This window comes from Berghia stephanieae, chromosome 14, assembly GCF_034508935.2.
Source record: "Berghia stephanieae isolate SIO BIC M18660-M18661 chromosome 14, UCSD_Bste_1.3, whole genome shotgun sequence".
Classification (NCBI taxonomy): domain Eukaryota; kingdom Metazoa; phylum Mollusca; class Gastropoda; order Nudibranchia; family Aeolidiidae; genus Berghia; species Berghia stephanieae.
Genome location: NC_088373.1, coordinates 11,775,623 through 11,798,122, shown reverse-complemented (window position 1 = coordinate 11,798,122; position 22,500 = coordinate 11,775,623). Strand labels below are relative to the sequence as shown.

At 36.4% G+C, this 22,500-nt stretch overlaps 2 protein-coding genes across 5 annotated transcripts in view; both read left to right on the top strand.

The window, feature by feature from the left end:
• Window positions 1-17,700, top strand: part of LOC144959896 (BMP-binding endothelial regulator protein-like) — a 32,460-nt gene extending 14,760 nt beyond the window's left edge. The window contains exons 3-6 of one of the 2 annotated variants that reach the window (XM_078892738.1): window positions 6,688-6,808; window positions 7,382-7,504; window positions 9,726-9,922; window positions 17,477-17,700. In XM_078892738.1, coding sequence (XP_078748864.1) covers window positions 7,397-7,504; window positions 9,726-9,922; window positions 17,477-17,531 — 360 coding nt within the window. In that variant the 5' untranslated portion in view covers window positions 6,688-6,808; window positions 7,382-7,396 and the 3' untranslated portion in view covers window positions 17,532-17,700. Of the gene's footprint in view, window positions 1-6,687; window positions 6,809-7,381; window positions 7,505-9,725; window positions 9,923-10,418; window positions 10,734-17,476 lie in introns of those variants that run through there. The other variant, XM_078892739.1, reaches the window with a different exon arrangement.
• The window catches only part of LOC144959895 (uncharacterized), an 18,189-nt gene continuing 12,887 nt past the window's right edge, over window positions 17,199-22,500 (top strand). For 2 of the 3 annotated variants that reach the window (XM_078892737.1, XM_078892734.1), the window contains exons 1-3: window positions 17,199-17,517; window positions 18,874-19,279; window positions 21,589-21,721. In XM_078892737.1, the coding sequence (XP_078748863.1) occupies window positions 18,926-19,279; window positions 21,589-21,721 (487 nt within the window). In that variant the 5' untranslated portion in view covers window positions 17,199-17,517; window positions 18,874-18,925. The remainder of the gene's footprint in view (window positions 17,518-18,873; window positions 19,280-21,588; window positions 21,722-22,500) is intronic. The other variant, XM_078892735.1, reaches the window with a different exon arrangement.

Sequence of the window (22,500 nt, the reverse complement as noted above, 5' to 3'; positions counted from 1 at the left end):
ACTTTGTTACAAAAAAAAATGTCAACGTAGATGAGGGTAAGTAAAAATAGAGATGTCTTTAAAAAAGTGAACAATAATAATGATAGATAATAATAATAATAATAATAATAATAATAATAATAATAATAATAATAATGATGATGATGATGATGATGATGATATAATAATAATAATAATAATAATAATAATAATAATAATAATAATATAATAATAATAATAATAATAATAATAATGATAATAATAATAATAATAATAATAATAATAATAATAATAATAATAATAATAATAATAATAATAATAATAATAATAATAATAATAATAATAATATAATAATAATAATAATAATAATAATAATAATAATAATAATAATATATAATAATAATAATAATAATAATAATAATAATAATAATAATAATAATAATATAATAATAATAATAATAATAATAATAATAATTAATAATAATAATAATAATAATAATAATGACCAGTTTTGATAGTTCTACTATTTCTACTAGCTACTAAAACATACCTGAAAGCACACGGGAAATCAGACTGAAGTGTCTCAGCCATAATGTATTTACAAGAATCGTAAATCTCAAGTCTGGCTCCGTCAAATGTACGATAATGGGGATCTCCCGTAGCCTTGCACTCACATGGTTCTACCGAATAAATACAGCAAATTAATTTGAACCTCTATATTAGAATTAAGTGCTCATGGCTCATGTTACAAATAAGGACAATACAAAAAAATTTCATTCTCTTTTTTTTTTGTTAATTACAAAAGACAGTAAATTTAATCTCGCTTGCAGGGCTGTGGTAACTATAATAACAATCAGTCAAATATCACACGCAGGGCTCTGGTTACAATAATGACAGTAAGTAAACTCTCACTCATAAGGCTCTGGTTACAATAATAATAGTAAGTAAACTCTCAATCATAAGGCTCTGGTTACAATAATAATAGTAAGTAAACTCTCAATCATAAGGCTCTGGTTACAATAATGACAGTAAGTAAACTCTCACTCATAAGGCTCTGGTTACAATAATGACAGTAAGTAAACTCTCACTCATAAGGCTCTGGTTACAATAATGACAGTAAGTAAACTCTCAATCATAAGGCTCTGGTTACAATAATGACAGTAAGTAAACTCTCACTCATAAGGCTCTGGTTACAATAATGACAGTAAGTAAACTCTCACTCATAAGGGTCTGGTTACAATAATAATAGTAAGTAAACTCTCACTCGCAGGGCTCTGGCTACAATAATGATGGAAAGTAAACTCTCAGTCATAAGGCTCTAGTCACAATATTAATAGTAAGTAAACTCTCAGTCGCAGGGGCTCTGGTAACAATAATGACAATAAATATGCCCTCACTCGCTTGGCTATGATAAGAATAATAACAGTAAGCAAACTCTCACTCACATAGCTCTGGTAATAATAATGGCAGTAAGTAAACTCTCACTCACATAGCTTTAGCAACAAACATTACAGTAAATAAACTCTCAATTGCATGACTTTGGTAACAAAATAATAATTAAATATAATGAAAACGTATTTCTTAATTTTTGCTGATAAAGGAAACGTTCCCAAATCATATACATGATTAAATCATACCAATCTCTCTTTGACGTTTCACACCAGTTTGTAGAGTTTATCTCTGTTTTTTTTTTCAAAATCTCATAGCAAAATTATTTGGATTACTTTGAAGTGTTACTATAAAACTATTTTCTGAATATACGGTCTTTTGGCACAAGCATAACATTGAGTTTTCAGCATCAGGTCCACCCAAATCTAATAACTTTTTGAGACGAATTGTCACATTTTATGGAACCTCCGGGCTTTTGTGCTGCTATGTGGTTATGTGGTCGGTATGACAATCTCCTTTGGATCTGAAGGTCCAGGGTTCGAGTCCCGCTCTGAGTGGGCATAGTTGAGATCCTGGATAAGGCTTTTTACTCACATTCTCTCACTGTACTAAAGTGTAAAAATGAGTTCCTGGCTGTTAACAGCGTTGTCTTTGTCGAAAAAAGAGTACTATCGCCTAACAGGCGTCATGTCTCTTCCTGCATGTGTAGTTTTGCTGTTGGTTAGGGACATCTTGCAAAGCGCTTTGAGTACGTTTAGAGGATATTGCGCTACATAAATGCTCGAGGTTTTTATTCTTCTCTCTCATTACTTACCTGGGTTAGGCTGAGGAGGTTGTTGCTTTGCCTCATACGTGACGTGTTCAACAACTAGGGGTAGATTGGCCAAAGGTTTGGGGCTTGGAGGGGGAGGAGTTGGAGCCGGTGGTGTTGGTGGAGGTAGTGTTGGCTGTTGAGGTTGTGGTGGTTGTGGTGCAGATGGGGTGGGTGCTGGTGGTGTTGGCACGGGTGGTTTCGGGGCTGGCGGTGTTTGAGGAGGTAGGGGTCCTGGTAGTGTGAAGGGTTTAGTCATCACTGACGGTGTAGGTGGTTGTGGTGTTGGTGGTTGTGGTGTTGGTGGTTTTGGAGTTGGAGCTGGTGGTATGGGTGGTGGGGGCGTTGGTTCAATGATTGGGGTTGGAGGATACGGGGTGGGTGTTTTACGTGTCGGGAAGAGGACGGCCAATGTTGGTTGTGCCACCATGTCGTTTTCCGTGACTATGATGGGAGATGGAGTTGTTGCTCCTGAAATTATTTTATTGGATACGGTGATGTTGATGGTGGTGGTGGTGGTGGTGGTGGTGGTGGACGTGGTGGTGATGATGATGATGATGATGATGATGATGATGATGATGATGATGATGATGATGATGATGATGAGATGATGATGATGATGATGATGATGATGATGATGTTGATGATGATGAGATGGTGATGATACCTATGGAGATGATGATGTCAATCACGACAATGACAATGATGATGATGATGATGATGATGATGTTGATGACGATGATCATGATAACAATAATGATGATGGTGATAATGTTTACGATGATGATGATGATGATGATGATGATGATGATGATGATGATGATGATGATGATGACGATGATGATAATAATAATGATGATGATTGTGATTATGTTTAGGATGATGATGATGAATATCATGATGATGATGATGATGATGATGATGATAATGATGATGATGATGATGATGATGATGATGATGATGATGATGATGATGATGATGATGATGATGATGATGATGATGATGATGATGATGATGATGATGATGATGATGATGATGATGATGATGATGATGATGATCATGATGATGGTAATGACGATGATGATGATGATGATGATGATTAAATCGACGATCTTGTCATATCTGCGATTCTATTAATAAGACATTGAAACTAAATAACAGTCAAAATAGCGGAAAGATTTCCTGAACGAGCTCCCCAAAAAGTAAAAATGATTTGGTCATCAGATCAGGCTCTATTCTTGTGAATAGAATTTTGATCGATTTTCCCCAATGGTTAAAACGATGAACAGCGAATATTTTTCAAACTTAACCCTCTCCTTACCACCTACAGCAAAATCGGCACATTTGTTACGACATAAAATACATTTTTCTTATTCAGATTTATTTCGTACATCACAAGCTTTGAAGAATGAACAAACAAATAGAGGTGCCTAAATGAGTCAATAAAATGGATATAAAGATAAAGGGAGTAAATCTGACTCATGAAGGAACAATACAAAAGTATTGTGTTGTTCATTCATGTGTCAGATTTACTCCCTTTATCTTTATCTCCATTTGAAAAATGATCTTTGTTTGATTAACAAGAACATAAAGTTGTTTTGTGGAGAACTTGTTTGCGTTTAAAAAATCAATTTTTCTACTGGGTAAGCCTGCTATTTTGGGAACATTCTGAAAAGGATCGGTAAGGAATTGAGAACAACTAAAAACTCAAAATGTCACGTTCTTAATGATAACGCATCAATATCATAGTGCAGGTTTGATTCAAATTAAGTCACCCGATGCTGTATTGATGGTCACTGGCGATTTTAACCAATGTAACGATTTTACTCTCCCGGGACTTCATCAATACGTGGACTGCGAGACAAGGGACAAAAAAACATTAGATTTATTCCTGTGTAATATTAAAAATAGTTATAAATGTTTACCCCGTGCCCCATTAGGTTTATCTGACCACTGCATGCTCTTGCTACTCCCCACCTACCGCCCTGTTTTTAAACGTGTAAAACCAGTAAAGAAAAGTGTACAGATCTGGAATGGAAGTGTGTGTGAAGATTTGCGTGGTTGTTTAGAATGCACTGACTGGAATGTTTTTATCGGATCATGTGATAGTGTGGATGAGCTGAATGACTGTGTGAGTGAGTATTTAAAATTCTGTGAACAGCTAGTGTCTTGTAAAAAAGAAATAAAATATTATCCTAACAACAAGCCTTGGATAACAAAAGATCTAAAACTTTTATTGAACCAAAAGAAAACTCTCTATACTAGTGGAAACAAAAAAGATCTGAAAACAAAACAAAAAGAGATAAAGAGGGTAATATCCAGTTGTAGAGACAAGTACAAAAATAAAATTGAAAAATGCTTTTCTTCTGGGGATATAAGGGACACGTGGCGGGGGCTTAAAACTGCTGTGAACTATAATCCAAAGCCCACGATTATATCAGAAGATATCGAAATTGAAACTTTAAATAAATTTTATTCACGTTTCGACACAGCAAACAAATTTGATATTGAAAATGAAAAACATAAATTAGACAGGGCTTTGGAAGATGAAATGACTATTGAGGTCAGTGAAGAGGAAACGAGATTCGTATTTTCGAAACTAAACGAGAGGAAGGCTGCTGGGCCGGATGGATTGAAAGGAAAACTATTAAAAGAATGTGCCCACCAGCTTTCCCCATTTATACACATATTTTTAACTGGTCCCTCCAATGCGTTTCAATCCCTGAAATTTGGAAAACTTCAAAAATTATTCCTGTTCCAAAAAAAGAAAAACTTGAAACTATGAACGATCTCAGACCTGTTGCACTGACTTCAATAGTCATGAAATCTTTAGAAAAACTTGTTCTTGTTAAAATTAGGAATCAGTTTATGCCATTGAGTGATAGTCATCAATTTGCTTACAAACCAGGACGTGGCGTAGAGGATGCCATTTTGCTGTTTACAAACAACATCTACAGGCATCTAGATCACGCTAGGAGCTATTGCAGATTGCTTTTTGCAGATTTTTCTTCAGCGTTCAATACAATGCAACCTCAGTTGGTTGTTCAAAAATTGACTAGTCTGAATTTAAACAAGTATATAATTGCTTGGGTGCTCGAATTTCTTACGGAGAGAGCACAATATGTTCAATTAGGGCAAAACAAATCTTCCTGTATAACTACAAATACTGGTGCTCCTCAAGGTTGTGTATTGTCCCCTGTATTATTCACAATATACACGAATGACTGTAGAAGTCAAAACCTGAGTGTACCTTTAATAAAGTTTGCAGATGACACCGCTCTTCAAGGCCTCATAACAAATGGCAACGAAGTGGCTTATAGGCAAGAAATTGATAGATTTGTGTCTTGGTGTGATGCCCACCACCTAGAGCTTAACATAAGCAAGACAAAGGAGCTAGTGATTGACTTTAGGAGAGTGAAGGAACCGATAGAACCGTTAAAATTAAAGGACCAATTCGTCCAGCGAGTTCCTCACTACAAATACCTTGGTGTAACGATTGATGACAGGCTCAAGTGGGATGAACACTTGAAAATAATTAGGCATAAGATGTGCAGACGTACATATTTTTTATCGAAACTCTCTCAGTTTTGAATAGATAAAACCCTCTGCACATTATTTTATAGAGCAGTAATCGAAAGTGTTTTGTCATTTTGTATAACAGCTTGGGGAGGCAATTGCTTAGCAGTGGAAAGGAACAAAATAAATTCAAATATTAAAAAATCCATTAAACGCTATATAAATGATGTTGACGATGTAGATCTTTTATACGAGAAATTTTGTATAAATAAAATAACTAAAATATTAAATGACCAGTATCATCCACTAAGACCATCAATTATTATGTCAGAAAGAAGTGGTCGCCCTTTCTCTATTTCAACGAAAACAGAGAGACACCGAAAATCTTTTCTGCCGTCCAGTATTAGGCTTTATAACAACAAGCAATAATCATTTTATATAATTATTTCTCATTTTTACTTTTAAAAATATAAATATTAATTTATTAATTTATTTGTTTTGCAATCTTTTCAATGTTCAATTTATAGTGACAGTTTTAACTATTTTACAGTGTTGAAATTATTCATATTATAAAGCGCAGCTCTGGTTATAGAGCTGCTCCTTTTTTATATATATACATCCTATTTCCATTGTATTTTTATCTTATGTGTAAATTATAACACGTCTGTACAAAAAATTTCCTTTTTGGGATGCAATAAAGTATTATTATTATTATTATTATTATTATTATTATTATTATTATTATTATTATTATTATTATTATTATTACTCAACATTTTTTTTCCTTTTTCATAAACTCTACCTGCGACCCACTGTCTCCAAGCGGTATTATGACGTGATGAAACAGTTGCTGGAAATCTATTTATAGCCCCCCCACACACACACACACACACACAAGGAACTGTATAAGCGCTTCCGAGCACTTTTGGTGGAATGGGGCGCTTTAGAAATGATGCATTATTTTATTTATTAATTATTTATTCTTGTGACAGAGTCGAAGTGAAGAACGAAAAAAGGCCAAAGTCAGACCATCCAGATAAGTCTTATACCCGACTCGTGGATATTCGACTCCCCACGGATACAATACGTATTCACAGAGGAGGAAAGATATTCGTAAGTTTCACAATTATTAGTTCAGTCCCTAAGTGACATAGTAGTCGATTTCTATTTTTGTACAAGTGTCGGCACGAGATAATGAAACTAAAGACTTAAATCACATTTTTCAATTAATGATCCACATTTGTTTTGTTTTTCTTGGTTTTTTGGGTTTTTTTAACATTAGAATGATGCAGCATTTATATGGCGAGAATTCTGCTAAACGTGCTCAAAGCGCTTTACGGGAGTCCTTAACAAACAGCAACACTTAAAATGTAGGACGATACATGACGCATGTCAGGCGATATTATTTTTTTTTCCTACAGAAAAAAACGCTGTTACCGGCCACGTACTCATTTTAAACCTGAGACGATGAGAGAAAAAGAGTAAAAAGCCTTTTCTAATGATGACTAAACTGCCCAGAGCGGTACTCGAACACTGGCCCTCCCGGCGCATGTCATACTACTAGACCACATAGCTGCACATCATCACTTTGATCTTAATCTATTTTGTATCATTGAAAATCTAAAACTAAATTTGAATCACCACCAATATTATATTCTCTCTTCATAAATTTCACTTTGCCCACAGTTTAACGGTGATGCGATGGCCCCAGGTTTTACTAATGGCAAGATAACCATTATATTTGATGGCACATGGACTAACGTCTCCACGGCTTGTGGTCTCAATGTCTCCTTCGACGGAGATAAACGGGTGGGTAAAATTTATTTCTCACCAGAGATCTTTCTCATACAAGATGTTGCATTTACAATAAACAAATGATTTATGTTTAGAGGATAGTTAGGCCAGTAGGTAGAGCACTCGCTTCACATGCTCAGGGACCAATCGATATTTTTTGAGAATTTTATTGCCATTCGGTGGTTTCATTGAAGAGACTTATAACCAGAGAAATATGAAATTTAAGGGGAGATTTTGATTGCATGAAAAAAATCCAATACAGAGTCAAATATTTTTTCTGACTTCCTTGTCCCACAACAGTGAATGGGTAGACGACTCAGTTAGATCTGGCGGATATCCTAAGGATAGCAAGCAGTTGCTTTTGTCTGTTTCACGCTATAGAAACCGGGATAAACTCCGGCTCCATGGGCACAATGGCTCTGGAGGACTATTTTACGTTTAGACGGAAATTAATGTTTTCCATGACAAGCAAAAAACCAACAAGCGCAGTTTTATTTTTATCTTATAATATTTCATAAACAAATTTTGTGTCAACAGAAAGCAGTGTGTCGTTGGAGAACTACGTCTATTCCTTACACCATGAAGCCTCCGTTGTGTTTTAAATTAAAATAAAATTCATGAGCCACACCTGCTATGTAAAAATATATCGAATGGGTTTTTGGGACAGAATGTTTAAAACATGTTTTATTTTCTTCAAATTACGGAGAAGCAGCATATTTTTCTTTGATGTTTGATCTGAATAACCGACTGAGACCGAAACATTTTTCTTGTAAGATTTTAAAGATGTAATATATTTTAGATAAATCATCTGTGCGGTCTATCGCTTTAAGCTGTTGTAAAAGCAAGCGGTGATTCCATGTCCCGTTTTCATGAACCAGGACTTGATTTAGATAGTAATTTACTAGTCTAGTAAATGACTTGGCATTCTTAAACCTAAACGGAACAAGTGACTAAACAACTCGGATTTCAAGAACGCTTTTTAGTCTCGGACTAGCAAGTCTCTTGCCTAGAAGTGGGCGTTGTAAGGACGGTGAATAATTAGGTTGTTTTATGCTGGTAACATCACGCTCTCTAGTACACAATAGCAGACAAGATTCCCGCCTTCACAATTTCAACGCAAAATATTTCCAAAGAGGAAATTAGTAACACATGCGGTATATATATATATATAATATTTCGTTCTTTTTTCATATTTTAACTTACTTTTGCCATGATGAATCACATGACATTGACTATCGACTGTTATAGACTGCAATGATGTCCATGTCAACTGTCAATTCTATATTTAGGCCAATGGAAGTTTCGTTGAGACCGACGTACACGGACAGTGAGTGAAACTCAAAGAAATTGAACCCAAAAAAAAATAATAATAAACAAACAAAAGAGAAAGTGCGTTCTGATTAATTATATTATTTCAGTCAGCAGAATAATGTTTGTCTCCCCTATAATTTCTAATCATTTTTTATTTGGTTGTTCTTTGACGCAAACCCTTTTTTTTTTTGTTTTTACTCATACTTTCGACGATCTGCACTTATCTTATAGTCTAGTTTTTAAAGCCAGTGTCAATAGCAACATGACGCTTTTTGCCTTTGCCATTCGTAACCGACGTATAATCTTTCCGAATAGTAACTAGTCTCAGGCTAAAGTATGAAGTCTTGCCTCAGCAGAAATGACTAAAACTTGGCCAAACTTAGTCCGAAGTTGTGATTTTACTCTCCACCTTGTTTAGTCAGCTCACATAAAATCCGATTTTTTCAAGTCCTTGACTAAAGTCAGAGATAGTCAGAGACTAAGCGCTAGACCGCGTTCATGAAAAGTGGACCCAGTGGAAACACAAGAAAAGGAATCTGTGCTAACTGCGACAGTGATGTTGATAATGGCGTCAGAGTAGATGGCCAGTTCTTGTATACTTTTGGTTTCATTTAACCCTCTCCTTACCAGCCATTTTCATGATTGTCCCCGAAACTTCACACCCAACTAACACAAAAATATATTTTTTATCATTCAAACAAAATAGCAGTTAGTTCTTGCCATACATAATTTCTTTAGCAAAACATGCTATACAACACACTGTTCATATTCTTTAAATTTGATGATGTACAGAAGAAAATTGAATAAGAAAAATGTTGGTTGTATCGTAACGAATGTGACGATTTTCCTATAGTTGGTAAAAGGAGAGGGTTAATGTTATGTCTTTTACAAAAAAATAATCCATTTAATTTTTCATCTCACCCAGGCTGTCGTGAGGATGAGCGGTAACTACAGAGGTACCACAAAAGGACTCTGTGGCAACTGCGACAGTAATGTGGAGAATGACGTCACAGTAGATGGCCAGTTCGTGTACACGTTTGACACAATCATGGAAGGCTACCACAAACTGGCATCTCAATTCTTGATCGCCGATGACTCGGATAAACCAGACACAAGCCCCAGGTTTGTATACAAAATAATTAATAAATATTTCTTGCAAGTGGCTTGAGTAGATTAGCCATTACACTTCCATTCTGAAAACCCGGGTTCCAACTCGATTTTTTTCTTTGACCATTGATTACTTTGCGATGCTGCACTGAGGTCACATCACGAGAATGGCCCTAAGAACCCCCCCCCCCCCCTCCCAAAAAAAAAAAACAAAAAAAAAAAAAACAACTGCTTACCTTGTATCAATAAAGTAAATGTTATTACATTATTTATTCTATAATAATACATTTATTTCCGCAAGGATTGCCTTTGTATTTTCTCTATATATAAACCATAAAGAAATTTTTCGCTTGGGGATCAAAAAAGGAAGTCCAATTAATGTGTATTTTTATTCTTTAACATTCAGGTAAAAGACGAGAGAATTTTCTGTTTGGTTAGGTTATGATTTGCATCTTGCCCGTAAAGGCTTCAAGTATCATAGCCCCTGTGACTGTACATTACTTTATTTCAGGTGTGAGCCACCGCTTCGTCCTTACGGATACTTGACTTGACTTACTTGACTTAGATGCCTTTCGCGTCTCGACCGAAAGATCGGGTCGCCTTGGCTGTTTCCAGTATTTCCTGTGTGAGGTGTCTCCAATATTGCCGGTCCTCTGCTAGGGTTCTCAGATTTTCAAGGTCCCCTGCCGTTGAGACTAATGCTTTGTCCAAGTGTTGTGAGGTTTTTGTTTAGGATCACAGGGAGTGTTGTGATCGGTCTTCCTCTGAAAAGGTTCCCGTGTTTTTGGAAGTATCCCGACATGGCTTGGTTTGCTGGTATGTTTTTGTCCCTGCGTAGTATGTGACCGAAAAGTTGCCATCGTTGTTGTAAAATGTCAAGGGAGATTGTTCTTTCTTTTGTGATCTTATAGAGTGATTCATTTGAGATCTTTTTGGGGTATTTGATGTCCAGTACCCTTCTTAGCTGTGTGCGATGGAAGGCATCCAGATGTTCTTCTTCGGATTTTGTCAACGCCCAAGTGCCGCAGTTATACAGAAGTACCGGTTTTACAAGAGCATGGTACAGTTTCAGTTTGGTTTTTCTCTTTATTTTGTCACCTCTAATCCATACATTGGTGAGTTTACTGAGTGCGGCGTTTGATAGCTGTTTTCTTCTTTGTACATCCTCGGTGTCTCCAATTAGTGAGCCGACTTTCTTTGTTCTTTTCCATTCCTCTTTGTTCCTCGATATTGTTGTAAATTCGGTTTTATTGGCATTGACTTGGAGGTTATATTTCATGAGGGTATTTTGTATGATGTCTATATTTGCTGGTGTTGATCCAATAAAATCGACATCATCTGCATAGGCGATTTCTCTAGGGATTGCATTCTCAATATGAGTCGTTGGTTTTGGAATGACTTTTCGAACTTCTTTCAGAGCGTGTTCTAAGTATATTGTGAACAGAATCGGGCTCAGACTATCTCCTTGGGGGTCCCAATGTTACTTTCGAACTGCGTCTGTTTTGTGGCCCCGTATATCCTTGGTTGTATCTTTGTGTTGCTGAGGAGAAATCGGATTATTCGGAGCTCGTCTTCGTCTACTATTTCTGTTAATATCTCCAAAAGTTTTCCTCTGTCGATCGTATCAAAGGCTGCGGACATATCGATTCCGGTTATTATTATGGATATGTTTTCTTTGAGTGCCTTTGCTGCCAACCATTTATGTGTCCATACAACGTCCGATGTGCTTCGGTCTTGGCGAAACCCGCTTTGGCTATGTGATAGATATTTTTCTATTTTCGGTCTAATTCTGTTGAGGACAATAGTTGACAGTGTTTTTCTTATGGTATTCAGTAATGTTATTGGGCGCAGGTTGTTTACGGGTCCTTTCGTTTTTCCTGGTTTTTGTATTGTAATTAGGACACCGCTGTTTATGTCCCAGTCTTTGTGTGTTGAAAATGTTTTGTTCATTATGTTTGCAATGCTCAGATCCAGGGAGAGGGTACCGCATTTCAGCAATTCAGCGGGAATTTCATCTTCGCCTGGGGATCTGTTATTGTTTAGGCACTTTATGCTATTTCTAACTTCAGTTGTTGTGATGCGGTTGTTTAGGTCTCTAGGGTTTCCTGAGAAGGGCGATATTTGTGAGACTTGTTTGTGAAATTTCTGCTGGAAGTGGTCAGTTACAATGTCAAGGATATCGTTGGGATTTGTTGTCTGTTTGCCAAATTTATCCTGTAGTTTTGGGTTCTCGAATGGTTTTCGGTTCAGAGATTTCGTCGCTTTGAACATAGACGATGCGTTATTTTTGGACTTTTCTATGTCTTCCACTTTTTTGTCTAATTCCTCGTTTCTGTGTTTTGTTGTAAGTGATCGAATTGAATGCAGTATTTTGTTTCGTTCCGTTTTCAGGTTTATTATTTCTTCCGAGTCTTTCGTGTTTTGTATCCTGATCCTAAGTTCTTTTTGTTGCCGCGATAGATCGTTAATAGCGATGTTAGGCGTTCGATTTGGTTTGTTCTTAGTTGTATTAATAGAGCCTGCACTTTCTTCCCCCGCATATTTCATTGCCGCTTGCGTCTCTTTCCATTCATTGTTTGGATTGCTGTTTTGCTTTATTTTCCATAGACTTGAGTTAAGTTCATATTGGTAATGAATGCGACATTCTCGCTCATTTACTATTTTTGCCGTGTTTATTTTGACTGCCGTTTTACCTTTCTGTCTTCGTTGTCTGTACACATTTATGTTGAAATTCGTTTTTACAAGTTTGTGATCGGATGTTAGCAGTGTACCACCGTATGATCGCGAGTTGGTTGAGTAGTGTTTATGGCGGTGTCGACATATGATATGTCTATTTGGTTGTGATTGTTATCATTTTGTCTTGGGTTTAGTCTTTCCTTTGTCCTACCCATGTTGTCTGGTGTCTTGATGGGTGGTTGAAAGCACTGTTTGTTATGAAAAGTTTTCTCTGTTCACAGAACTGGACTAATTTTTCTCCGTTATCGTTACGTTTTCCTTTTGAGTATGATCCTAAACATAGTGTGTCACCGTCGAGACGTTTTCCTACTTTAGCATTAAAATCTCCAGCAATTATTAATATTGATTTGTTTCCTATTTTGTTCAGTGTATCGTCTAGGTCTTTGTAAAATTTATCAGTTTCCTCTGGGTATTGTTTTGCGCGTTGACTTGTTGGTGCGTAAACATTTACGATTGAGATAGTGAACGTCTTCTTACCGTGATCGTCTTTATTATCGTTATTCTGGTTCCTTGAATTGATCTTACACTTAAGCTCAAGAACACATATTCTGTCCGAAACATTCCATTCGTCACTAGTCAAATCCCTGCAGTTTTTATTTATGAGAAATCCACATCCATAGTGAGGTGAACTGGAAGCAAAGCACAGCAGTCTGTGACCATTTATTGTTTGGTCGACGCCATCTTGGATCTTCGTCTCTTGTAAACACAACACATCGATTTTATAACTTTCTAAATCTTGACACAGTTGTTCCTTTCGAATGTTACTTTTAATAGATCTTAAGTTAAAAGTTCCAATATTAAGATTAGTCCACATCAGGTAAAAATTAAAGATTCCACACAGTGAATAAATGGAAACATAAGACTATCCACTGAGCCGAAGCTCAATGTCAACAGGTGTCAGCCATGTTGTCCGGATACAAGGATAAAAAATAAGAACCTGACGCCCAAATTACAGAATGCAAAGGATAAGATGATAAATACGATCCTCAATTATTGTAAATACATTATGTGTGACCCCAGCTCATCGAAATGGTATAAAGTCGGTTTCATACAAAATTACATCAATTTTAACAGAATGATAAAAATGCGGTTTCAACAAATAGAAAGAGGTAATGCAGTGTTAAGATAGAAAGACAATGTTATGAATGATTGGGTAGGGAGGGGATGTCGAAAATGTTCCAGCTTATCAAGCCTCACATAGTGTGACATTTAAATAATAATAGTAATAATAATAATGATGATGATAATAATAATAATAATAATAATAATAATAATAATAATAATAATGACAATAATAATAATAATAATAATAATAATAATAATAATAATAATAATAATCATAATAATAATAATAAGAGTAATAATAATAATAATAATAATAATAATAATAATAATAATAATAATAATAATAATAATAATAATAATAATAATAATAATAATAATAATAATAATAATAATAATAATAATAATAATAATGAAAATAATAAAAATAATAATGATAATAATAATAATAATAATAATAAATAATAATAATAATAACAATAATAATAATAATAATAATAATAATAATAATACTTTATTCATCCAAAGGAAATCCAATACGGCCATGACGGATTGGAAATATTAACTTTCTTACCATAGATTTTCAGAAATTTACCCAAAATTTCACACCCACCCTAAACAAAAATAGATTTACTTATTCAAATAGAAAAGCAAAAAGCACATTCTATATTATTATATAATATTCTTCAAGCTCTACAAGACAGTGTCACGTTTTTATAGCTATAACAAAATGTTTTCTTTAAATGATGTGATTGAGAAAAGAAATCAGAATGAGAACATAATATCGTAACAAATGTGATCATTTTACAATGGTTGGTAAGGAGAGTGATAAAGTGACATATTAAAGAGCAGGCACTGCTGTAGGGTTAAGAGCGGAAATAGTTTGTATAAAACAGTGGGAGACAAAGCAGAGACAAATACCAGGAATTCTGTATCTTTCTCTCTGCTTTGTCTTGCATTGTTTCATTCAATTTTTTTCTCAGATTTCCATTTCTCAACTCAAATCTAAAGATTTAGAAATTGTTCAAAGCAGCATATTTTGATGCCGAAATATTTTTGCAATTAAAAAAAATCACAAATATTATGATTGTTTGATGTTAAAATATTCATAACGAGTTATTTCGAATGGCTGGACGGTTTTTATTGCACAAGCCATAGAGCACTGCTTAACAACAAGATATGAAGTGAGTAGAAAAGTGCCAGAAGACAATAGAGAATAAAAAATTTTATTCTCTATTGTCTTCTGGCACTTTTCTACTCACTTCATATCTTGTTGTTACCAACATAAGTGCCTGCTCCACTCACTTTCCTGAATTACAAATTCACCCCATATACCGGAGCATACTCAATGTCTCAATCGTTTCTATGTTATATGTTTGTGTTGAGAATATTGGCTATTAAGCTTAACTGCTGGTCAAATAACTTCGCGATGGTTGTGTGCGAGCGAACCGGCGGTCTCCAGAAGTGGGTGAGAGAGAGAGCTCTAGAAATATGACTTGGGTTTGATACGAATAGTTTTGTATTCGTGAATAGCTCACACGGTAGAGCCACGCTCTCACCTGCCAGGCGGAGTTGTCGTACCAATAAGGTCGCAGGTTCAAACCCCACCACCGCCGCGAAAAAATTTTTTATTCTCTATTGTCTTCTGGCACTTTTCTACTCACTTCATCTTTTGTTGTTACCAATATAAGTGCCTGCTCCACTCACTTTTCTGAATTAAAAAGAGCACTGCTTAGAACTACTAATATTAATATGTTATACCATTTCGAATTGTTGGTCCCAAGTAAATATAGATTGAGGATAATCTCACACAAACACATCTTGAATAAATTCAATAAACATAATTACACACCTTGTAATGTTTGCCCAATGTTTTGTGTGTTTGAATGAGTCTTTTTCATATATGTAGTTGTGTATTAAATGTAATCAAATGGAGAAAACTCAGTTTTTTTCGGTCATATATTATGCCGAAACCCATGCACGCTGATGAAAGATGTGATACAGGGGAATATGGAGGGCAAACGAAGAAGGGAAAGACATCGGCCTAGTGACATAAAAAAAATCCTAGAATGGACAGAGATGAATGGACGAGAATTATATGATACCGTCAGCAGACGAAGAGAATGGGCAGACTTTTGTCATCACAGATGCGGGCAGCCAACGTCAATTAGGACGACGCTGGATAGTAAATGAGTTATGTGTTGTAAATAACAGAAAATGAAGTGAGTAGAAAAGTGCCAGAAGACAATAGAGAATAAAAATTTCAGGAGCGGTGGATGGCGTCGACTGCATAGCGTCCCTCCCACGGCCAGGGGGAATTGTCGTATCAGTAAAGTTGTGGGTTCGAGCCCCAATCGCCATTGTCTTCTGGCACTTTTCTTTTCACTTCATTTTCTGTTTTTATCAACATAAGTGCCTGATCCACTCATTTTTCTGAGCTGTATAGTAAGCATGGTGATATCATTCTGGAGATGGTCTATCTTATCTTCCCAACTATAAAAAAGTGCATTGTTGACTATTTAAAGGATTTTTTTTTCTCCTTATGGCTAGAATTAATCATAAAAATCTGTCTTATTTAAACTGAAATTGCGAATTCCGCCTGGTTCATCCCATAACCAAAAGAGAGTTTAATTCTTTTTGGTAATTTAGCAAAGAAAGGAAAACTAGAACTCCTTGCCTTACTGGGAAGAGGGGGCTGGGGCTGTCGATAAAAGATAGGCGGAGCAAGAAAAAAATAATTATAATTTAAACAAACATACAATACAAGCATGTCCATTCAGCCTCGTTTTGACACCATAAAAGACCAACGTGTACTTATCTGCAGGTCTGATAACCGAATTGTTACAGTCTCATGGTTTTAATATGGAAATACTCTCAAACCAACGCAAATTATTGTCTATTACAACAATGTTCAATCAAGCCCATAATTGCGTTCATCTACCAGACCTTCAAATGTGTAAACGTAGGCCGAGACCGACGTGCACTTATTTTCAGGTCTGATTCCGGAGGCAATTTATGCACTTGACTTAACATTATCGTAATGGACAATACTTTTCGTTGGTTATAGTGTGTAATATTCATTAGCGTGACTCAGGGGTACAGTCTTTGCTTCTTACCGGAAAGATACCGAGTTTGATTACCCGCTGCTCTGTGCGGCCTTGAGCAAGTCACCTCGCCCTAGCTCAATTTGCGGTGCTGCATTGCGGCTGACGCCTCGGTTATTCCAGTCTTCCCTTGGAATAGACCCTAGAGACAAATTCCCTCTATGGGATGAATAAAGGAATTATTTTTTTTAATACAACAATGAGACCATAACAATTCGGATTCTCAGACCTGTAAATAACAACACGTCTACCAAGACATGGGGAGGTCGCCAGAAGACGTGCAATCTGTGGTTAATAACATCGAGATTTTTTATCATTATTATGATCTTTTTTTTATTAATTGATTTATTTATTTATTTATCTTTGTTGGTAAAACAGGAAATTAGAGAACGGTGCTAAAGAGCATTTCCTTTGTTATTGAACGTGTCTGTTATCACTATTCAAAGAATAGATACGAACAGTCTGTTTGTTTTGTCAAAACCGTAATAGATAGGCAATAATTAAATAAATCATGCACGTATTTCTTTCATATTCATAATGATGGCTGGTGGTTTCTAAAGTCATTATTTATTTCATTATTTTATCAAGCTTTTTTTTAAATTCATAATTCAGAATGTTAAAATAATTGTGAGTATCTATTTTTTTTTTTGTTTGTTTGTTGCTTTAGGTCTCTTCCAACACAATTGAGGTTATATGAGAGACCGCAGTGTGAGTATCTATAACTAAAGAAAGGCATTTCATTTTTATTTATTTATGAATGTATGTGATACAAATAATCCCATACCCCAAATCAACGTACGTGACTCTAAACCAAAGTGCTCTTATTGGCAGGTCTGATAACCGTAGCGGGAGGCCTTTCGAAAGCTCCTACATCCCCAGTATTCTTTTCTTTTTTTTTTTGTAATGTTCTTGTAGGGGGTTTGGGAGGGGGGAAACTTTTTTATAATGTTCTAGTAGGGGGTTCGGGAGGGGGGAGACTTTTTTTAAAAGTTTCCCCCATCCCAAATCCTCTAATAGAACATTATATTTTTTAAAAAAGAATACTGGGGATGGAGGAGCTTTCAGGAGGCCTCTCCCGTAGGCAATTATGGGCTTGATTAACATTTCACATTGGTTTGAGAGTACTTCCATCTCAACAATGAGCCCCATAAGAATTTGGGTTTTCAGACCTGTCAGTAACTATAAGTAGATCCGAGTCGGGGAGGCCTTCCGAAAGCTCCTCGTGCTAAGAGAAATATCCCAAATATTCCCTGAACTAATCCTAAGAAAAAAATACAACCTAGTACCTTTAACTAACCCTAAAAGGAAAAACAAACACCCTATCACCTATAATAAGACGTATAACTAAGCCTAATTGAGAAAAAAAAATCATCCGACCTCGAGCTAACCCAAATAGAAAAAAAAATAAAAATAGGACGGCTTTGCACTACCTTTCAGTACTTCACAAATCAAAATGGCGACCGAGAATCAAAACAATGGTCAAATTAGGAATTTTTTAACTATCAAGGTTTGTTCTAGGGTTTTTGAAATGCTTCTTCTATATGGTGACAAATTGAATAAATAAACGCCTGACAAAATATCCACGGTGAAAATATAAATTGATATAAATTCTAGAACGAGTTCTTTTTTATCAGTGAATCTTTTTAATTAGCAATAGTTATTTATGTTATTGAAATGATAATTGCAAAAAAAAAAAACAAAAAAAAACAAAGAAGGCAGAGAACAATGTGTTGGTCTTTTCGATCTATTCGTATTAAGCATATTCGTTGTTGGTGTGTTCTAGCGTGGCCTTCGTAAAGTTATGGCCTGACACTGACCAAAAAATGACGTCAAAATGCCAGTCTTTGGCCACAAAAGAAAACAAATCGTGAGTTTTATTCAATAGTTCAACCAATGAAATAACTTGTTGCCATGAGCATCACTAACGACAACTCACTAGGCGGTGCAAAAAAAAAAAACAACAAATAATGACGTCAAAATGCCAGTCCTTTTGGTTTTCAGTGTCAGGCTATAACATAACGATGGCTACGGTTCTAGTGTATTTCACTCATTTCTATCACCCAGAGAACAACGTATATTATATTTGAATACTACTAATAATAATATAGTGACAAGGATGGACGTCTCCATGCCAGGTCCTTTTGATATGGGCAAGAGAGTTGAAATCATGCAGAATAGAGACCCGTCGGTAAATCAAAACCCAATTGTGCATGCTGTATACAACATTTTCAACAAGGCAGCCGTGCGCTTCCGGTCCCGGGAGATTCGAGATGAAAGTGAACCTGACGCGGAGTCGGTTGAGGACGCTGTGTTTGTAGGGGAATACATCAACGAGGGTATTCAGGCCTCCCGGGTGGATACGGACTATGATCCTTTCAAGAAGCTAACAAACAGCTATTTCAATCTTCCGCGGAGCACTTTGAATAGAATTTACACCGTGGGCTTGTTCCTGGCAACGGCCTGGTCCTATGTAAGTATGTATTTAAAAAGATAAAAAGATGATTATTTTGCGTAATGACATTCCAATCCATTCAAATCTACCAGCCAATGATTCAACTGTTTAATACAAACTATTGACGAATCACACATCAGATTGAATACATTGAAGACGTCGCCTTTCTAAATGATCTTAGTTGATCATATTCTTTGACAAAAAGTATTCAATCCCTTATGGTATGGATTGGAAAGCTATATTCATGTGTCCTTGTGTTTGTAATGTGCCCAGAGCCTCCAACCAAGTGGATAGGTTGCGCAATATAAATGTGCATTATTATTATTATTATTATTATTATTATTATTATTATTATTATTATTATTTAAATAAATGCACCTTAACACACATGATGACATTCTAAAGCTCAGAAAACTTGCACTAGACAGAGATTTATGGAGGCAGATTACTAACTGGATAATAGAAACAGTCAGACAAACTCGAAGTGACGCACACATTCACGGCAAGCTTCCACATAGAGACGGCCCAGCCATCTTTATTATTATTTAAATAAAAATAAATAAAATTCCCTTTATTGATCCCATAGAGGGAAATTTGTCTCTAGGATCTATTCCAAGGGAAGACTGGAATAACCCAGGCGTCAGCCGCAATGCAGCGCCGCAAATTGAGCTAGGGAGAGTCTCATTAAAAGGAGAAGATGGCAATGGTTGGGGCATGTCTGCCGCAGACCCGATGAAACACTGATAAGACAGGCTCGGCGATGGACACCCCAAGGAAAGAGGAAGCGCAGCGAGGCCGCCCCAAGGAGACTTGGAGACGTACCATAGAGAGGGACCTAAAACAGAGATGTCTGTCCCTCGCGATGGCCCCAAAGATAGCTGCCGACTGACAGGACCAGGTGGAGAACCCTTGCATCGCCTCAAGTGCTAGCAGGCCCGGAGAGGATTGGATGAGTGAGTGAGTGAGTGAGTGAGTGAGAGGTGACTTGCTCAAGGCCACACAGCGCAGCGGCGGGTGATCGAACTCGGTACCTTTCGGGCACGAATCAAAGACCGTACCGCTGAGTCACGATGTTTTCGTGTAAAGATGAAAACGACAATACGCTTCAACAGTCGTGACGTCACTTCCCTCGTAATGACGCATGGTAACTTAGTAACTGGCTCTAAACTATCGAACAATGGCGGATGCCCTTATGAAATATTTCTCCGACGAGCATAAAAGTGTATCCAGAGGGGAAAAAAAAAACATTATAGCTGATCATGTCTTGACTTTTACACATTCTGATCACAAGACATATGAAAAGTTGGAGCCAGAATGAAAAATAAAAAGACCCGATTTTCTTTGTTTAGAACCACGATGGCCGCCGTTGCTGGGCGATTTGACATTAGACTATTGAATGCAATTGAGGTGCTCTGGTGAAATGATCAACAAGTCGCATTTTATGAAAATCAAACATCCAGGACATCAGCCTGCCGCAACTGGGGGAAGTTATTTTTAAGGGGATATTTATTGTTGTTTTTTATTGTTTTTGTTTGTTTTTGTTTTGTTTTGTTTTTTGTTTTGTTTTGTTTTGTTCTGTTTTTTTTGTTTTTGTTTTTGTTTTGTTTTTTTGTTTTTTTTTTTTTTTTTTTTGTTTTTTTTTTTTTTTTTTTTTTTTTTTTTTTTTGGGGGGGGGGGGGGGGGGGGGTTCTTTGTCTGGCACTGTTTCAAACACACTTTTCCAGATCTTTGTCTGTCAATATTAAAAATTTAACAGTATTTCATTGTAGGCTTTCTTTTTTTTTCTTTCCCTTGTCTGGCTAATGTGACAAAGGTCTCCCACTGTTTAATTTGAGCGTCCATGAATGGTATCCCCCTCCCTCCGCTTGCCACAACTCTGCAGTGTCAATAGGATTCAATAGTCTGATGTCACGTCCGCCCAGCAACGAGCATCTTGGTTCTAAACAAAGAAAATGGGTACTTTTTATTCTTCATGCTGGCTAGACCATTTTCACATGTCATGTGATCAAAATTTATAATAGTCAAAACATGATGTTTTTCTCCTATGGATACACTTTTATGCATCGTCAGAGAAGTATTTCATAAGGGCGTCCGCCATTGTTCCGATCGTTTAGAACCAGTTACTAAGTTACTATGCGTTATTACGAAGGAAGTGACGTCACGTCACAACTGTTGAAGCCTAATGTTAGTATTCTTTCTCTTTTCATTCCGATTTACGTTCCCATCAGTCTCAGGTGTAACATTAATCTCTCCCCCCCCCCCCAATTTAACCCACTCCTTTAACCCCCACCTCCACCCCCCCCCCCCACCCCCCAAACTACTTCCAGGTTCACACTGTAATCTACCTCGTGACCGGCGTAATTCTGGCCAACCTACCAGGAGCGGTCCTCGCAGATTATTTCTTCAACAACTTCGACCAGAAGAAACTGTCGCCATTCACTCCTGTCTGGAGCGAGATAGGTAAATAAACATTATAACAAAACAGACATGCCGTCATGAAATTATGGAACTTCGTAATTTCCAGGGCGGACGGGGAGGGTGGGGTGTTTGGGTGGGGGGAGAAGTTACTATAACAGATGTTGGCTGGAATTACCTTAAATTGAAAAATAATGCCTGGTATATTTCATTGATGCCAATTAGATTCAGTAGTCTGATGTCACGCCACCCGGCAACGGAGGCCATCTTGGTTCTAAACAAAGAAAACTATTACTTTTTATTCTTCATGCTGGCTAGAACTTTTCATATGCCTTGTGATCAGAATGTGTAAAAGTCAAAACATGATCAAATTTATGGGGTTTTTTCCTCTGGATACGCTTTTATGCTCGCCGGGGAAATATTTCATACGGGCGTCCGCCATTGTTCAGATAGTTTAGAGCCAATGTTACTAAGTTACCATGCGTCATAAGTAAGGAAGTGACGTTACGACTGTTGAAGAGTATTAAAACTCATGATAGCGATTTTTGAGATGTTAAGATATAAGCAAAAACATCCTTAACCAACAACGATTGAATCAGTGATAGATAAATATAATATGACCAAGCTTGCATTCTGACATGGAATTTATCAAACTTAAACTTTAGCTTTTATATAGAGCAATATCCACTAAACGTGCTCAAAACGCTTTACAAGGGGTCCCTAGCCAACAGCAACACGTAACATGTAGGGCATGACGCCTGAAAGGCGATATAACATATTTTTTGGACAGAGACAACGGTGTACCTGAGTACGGTGAGAGAGTG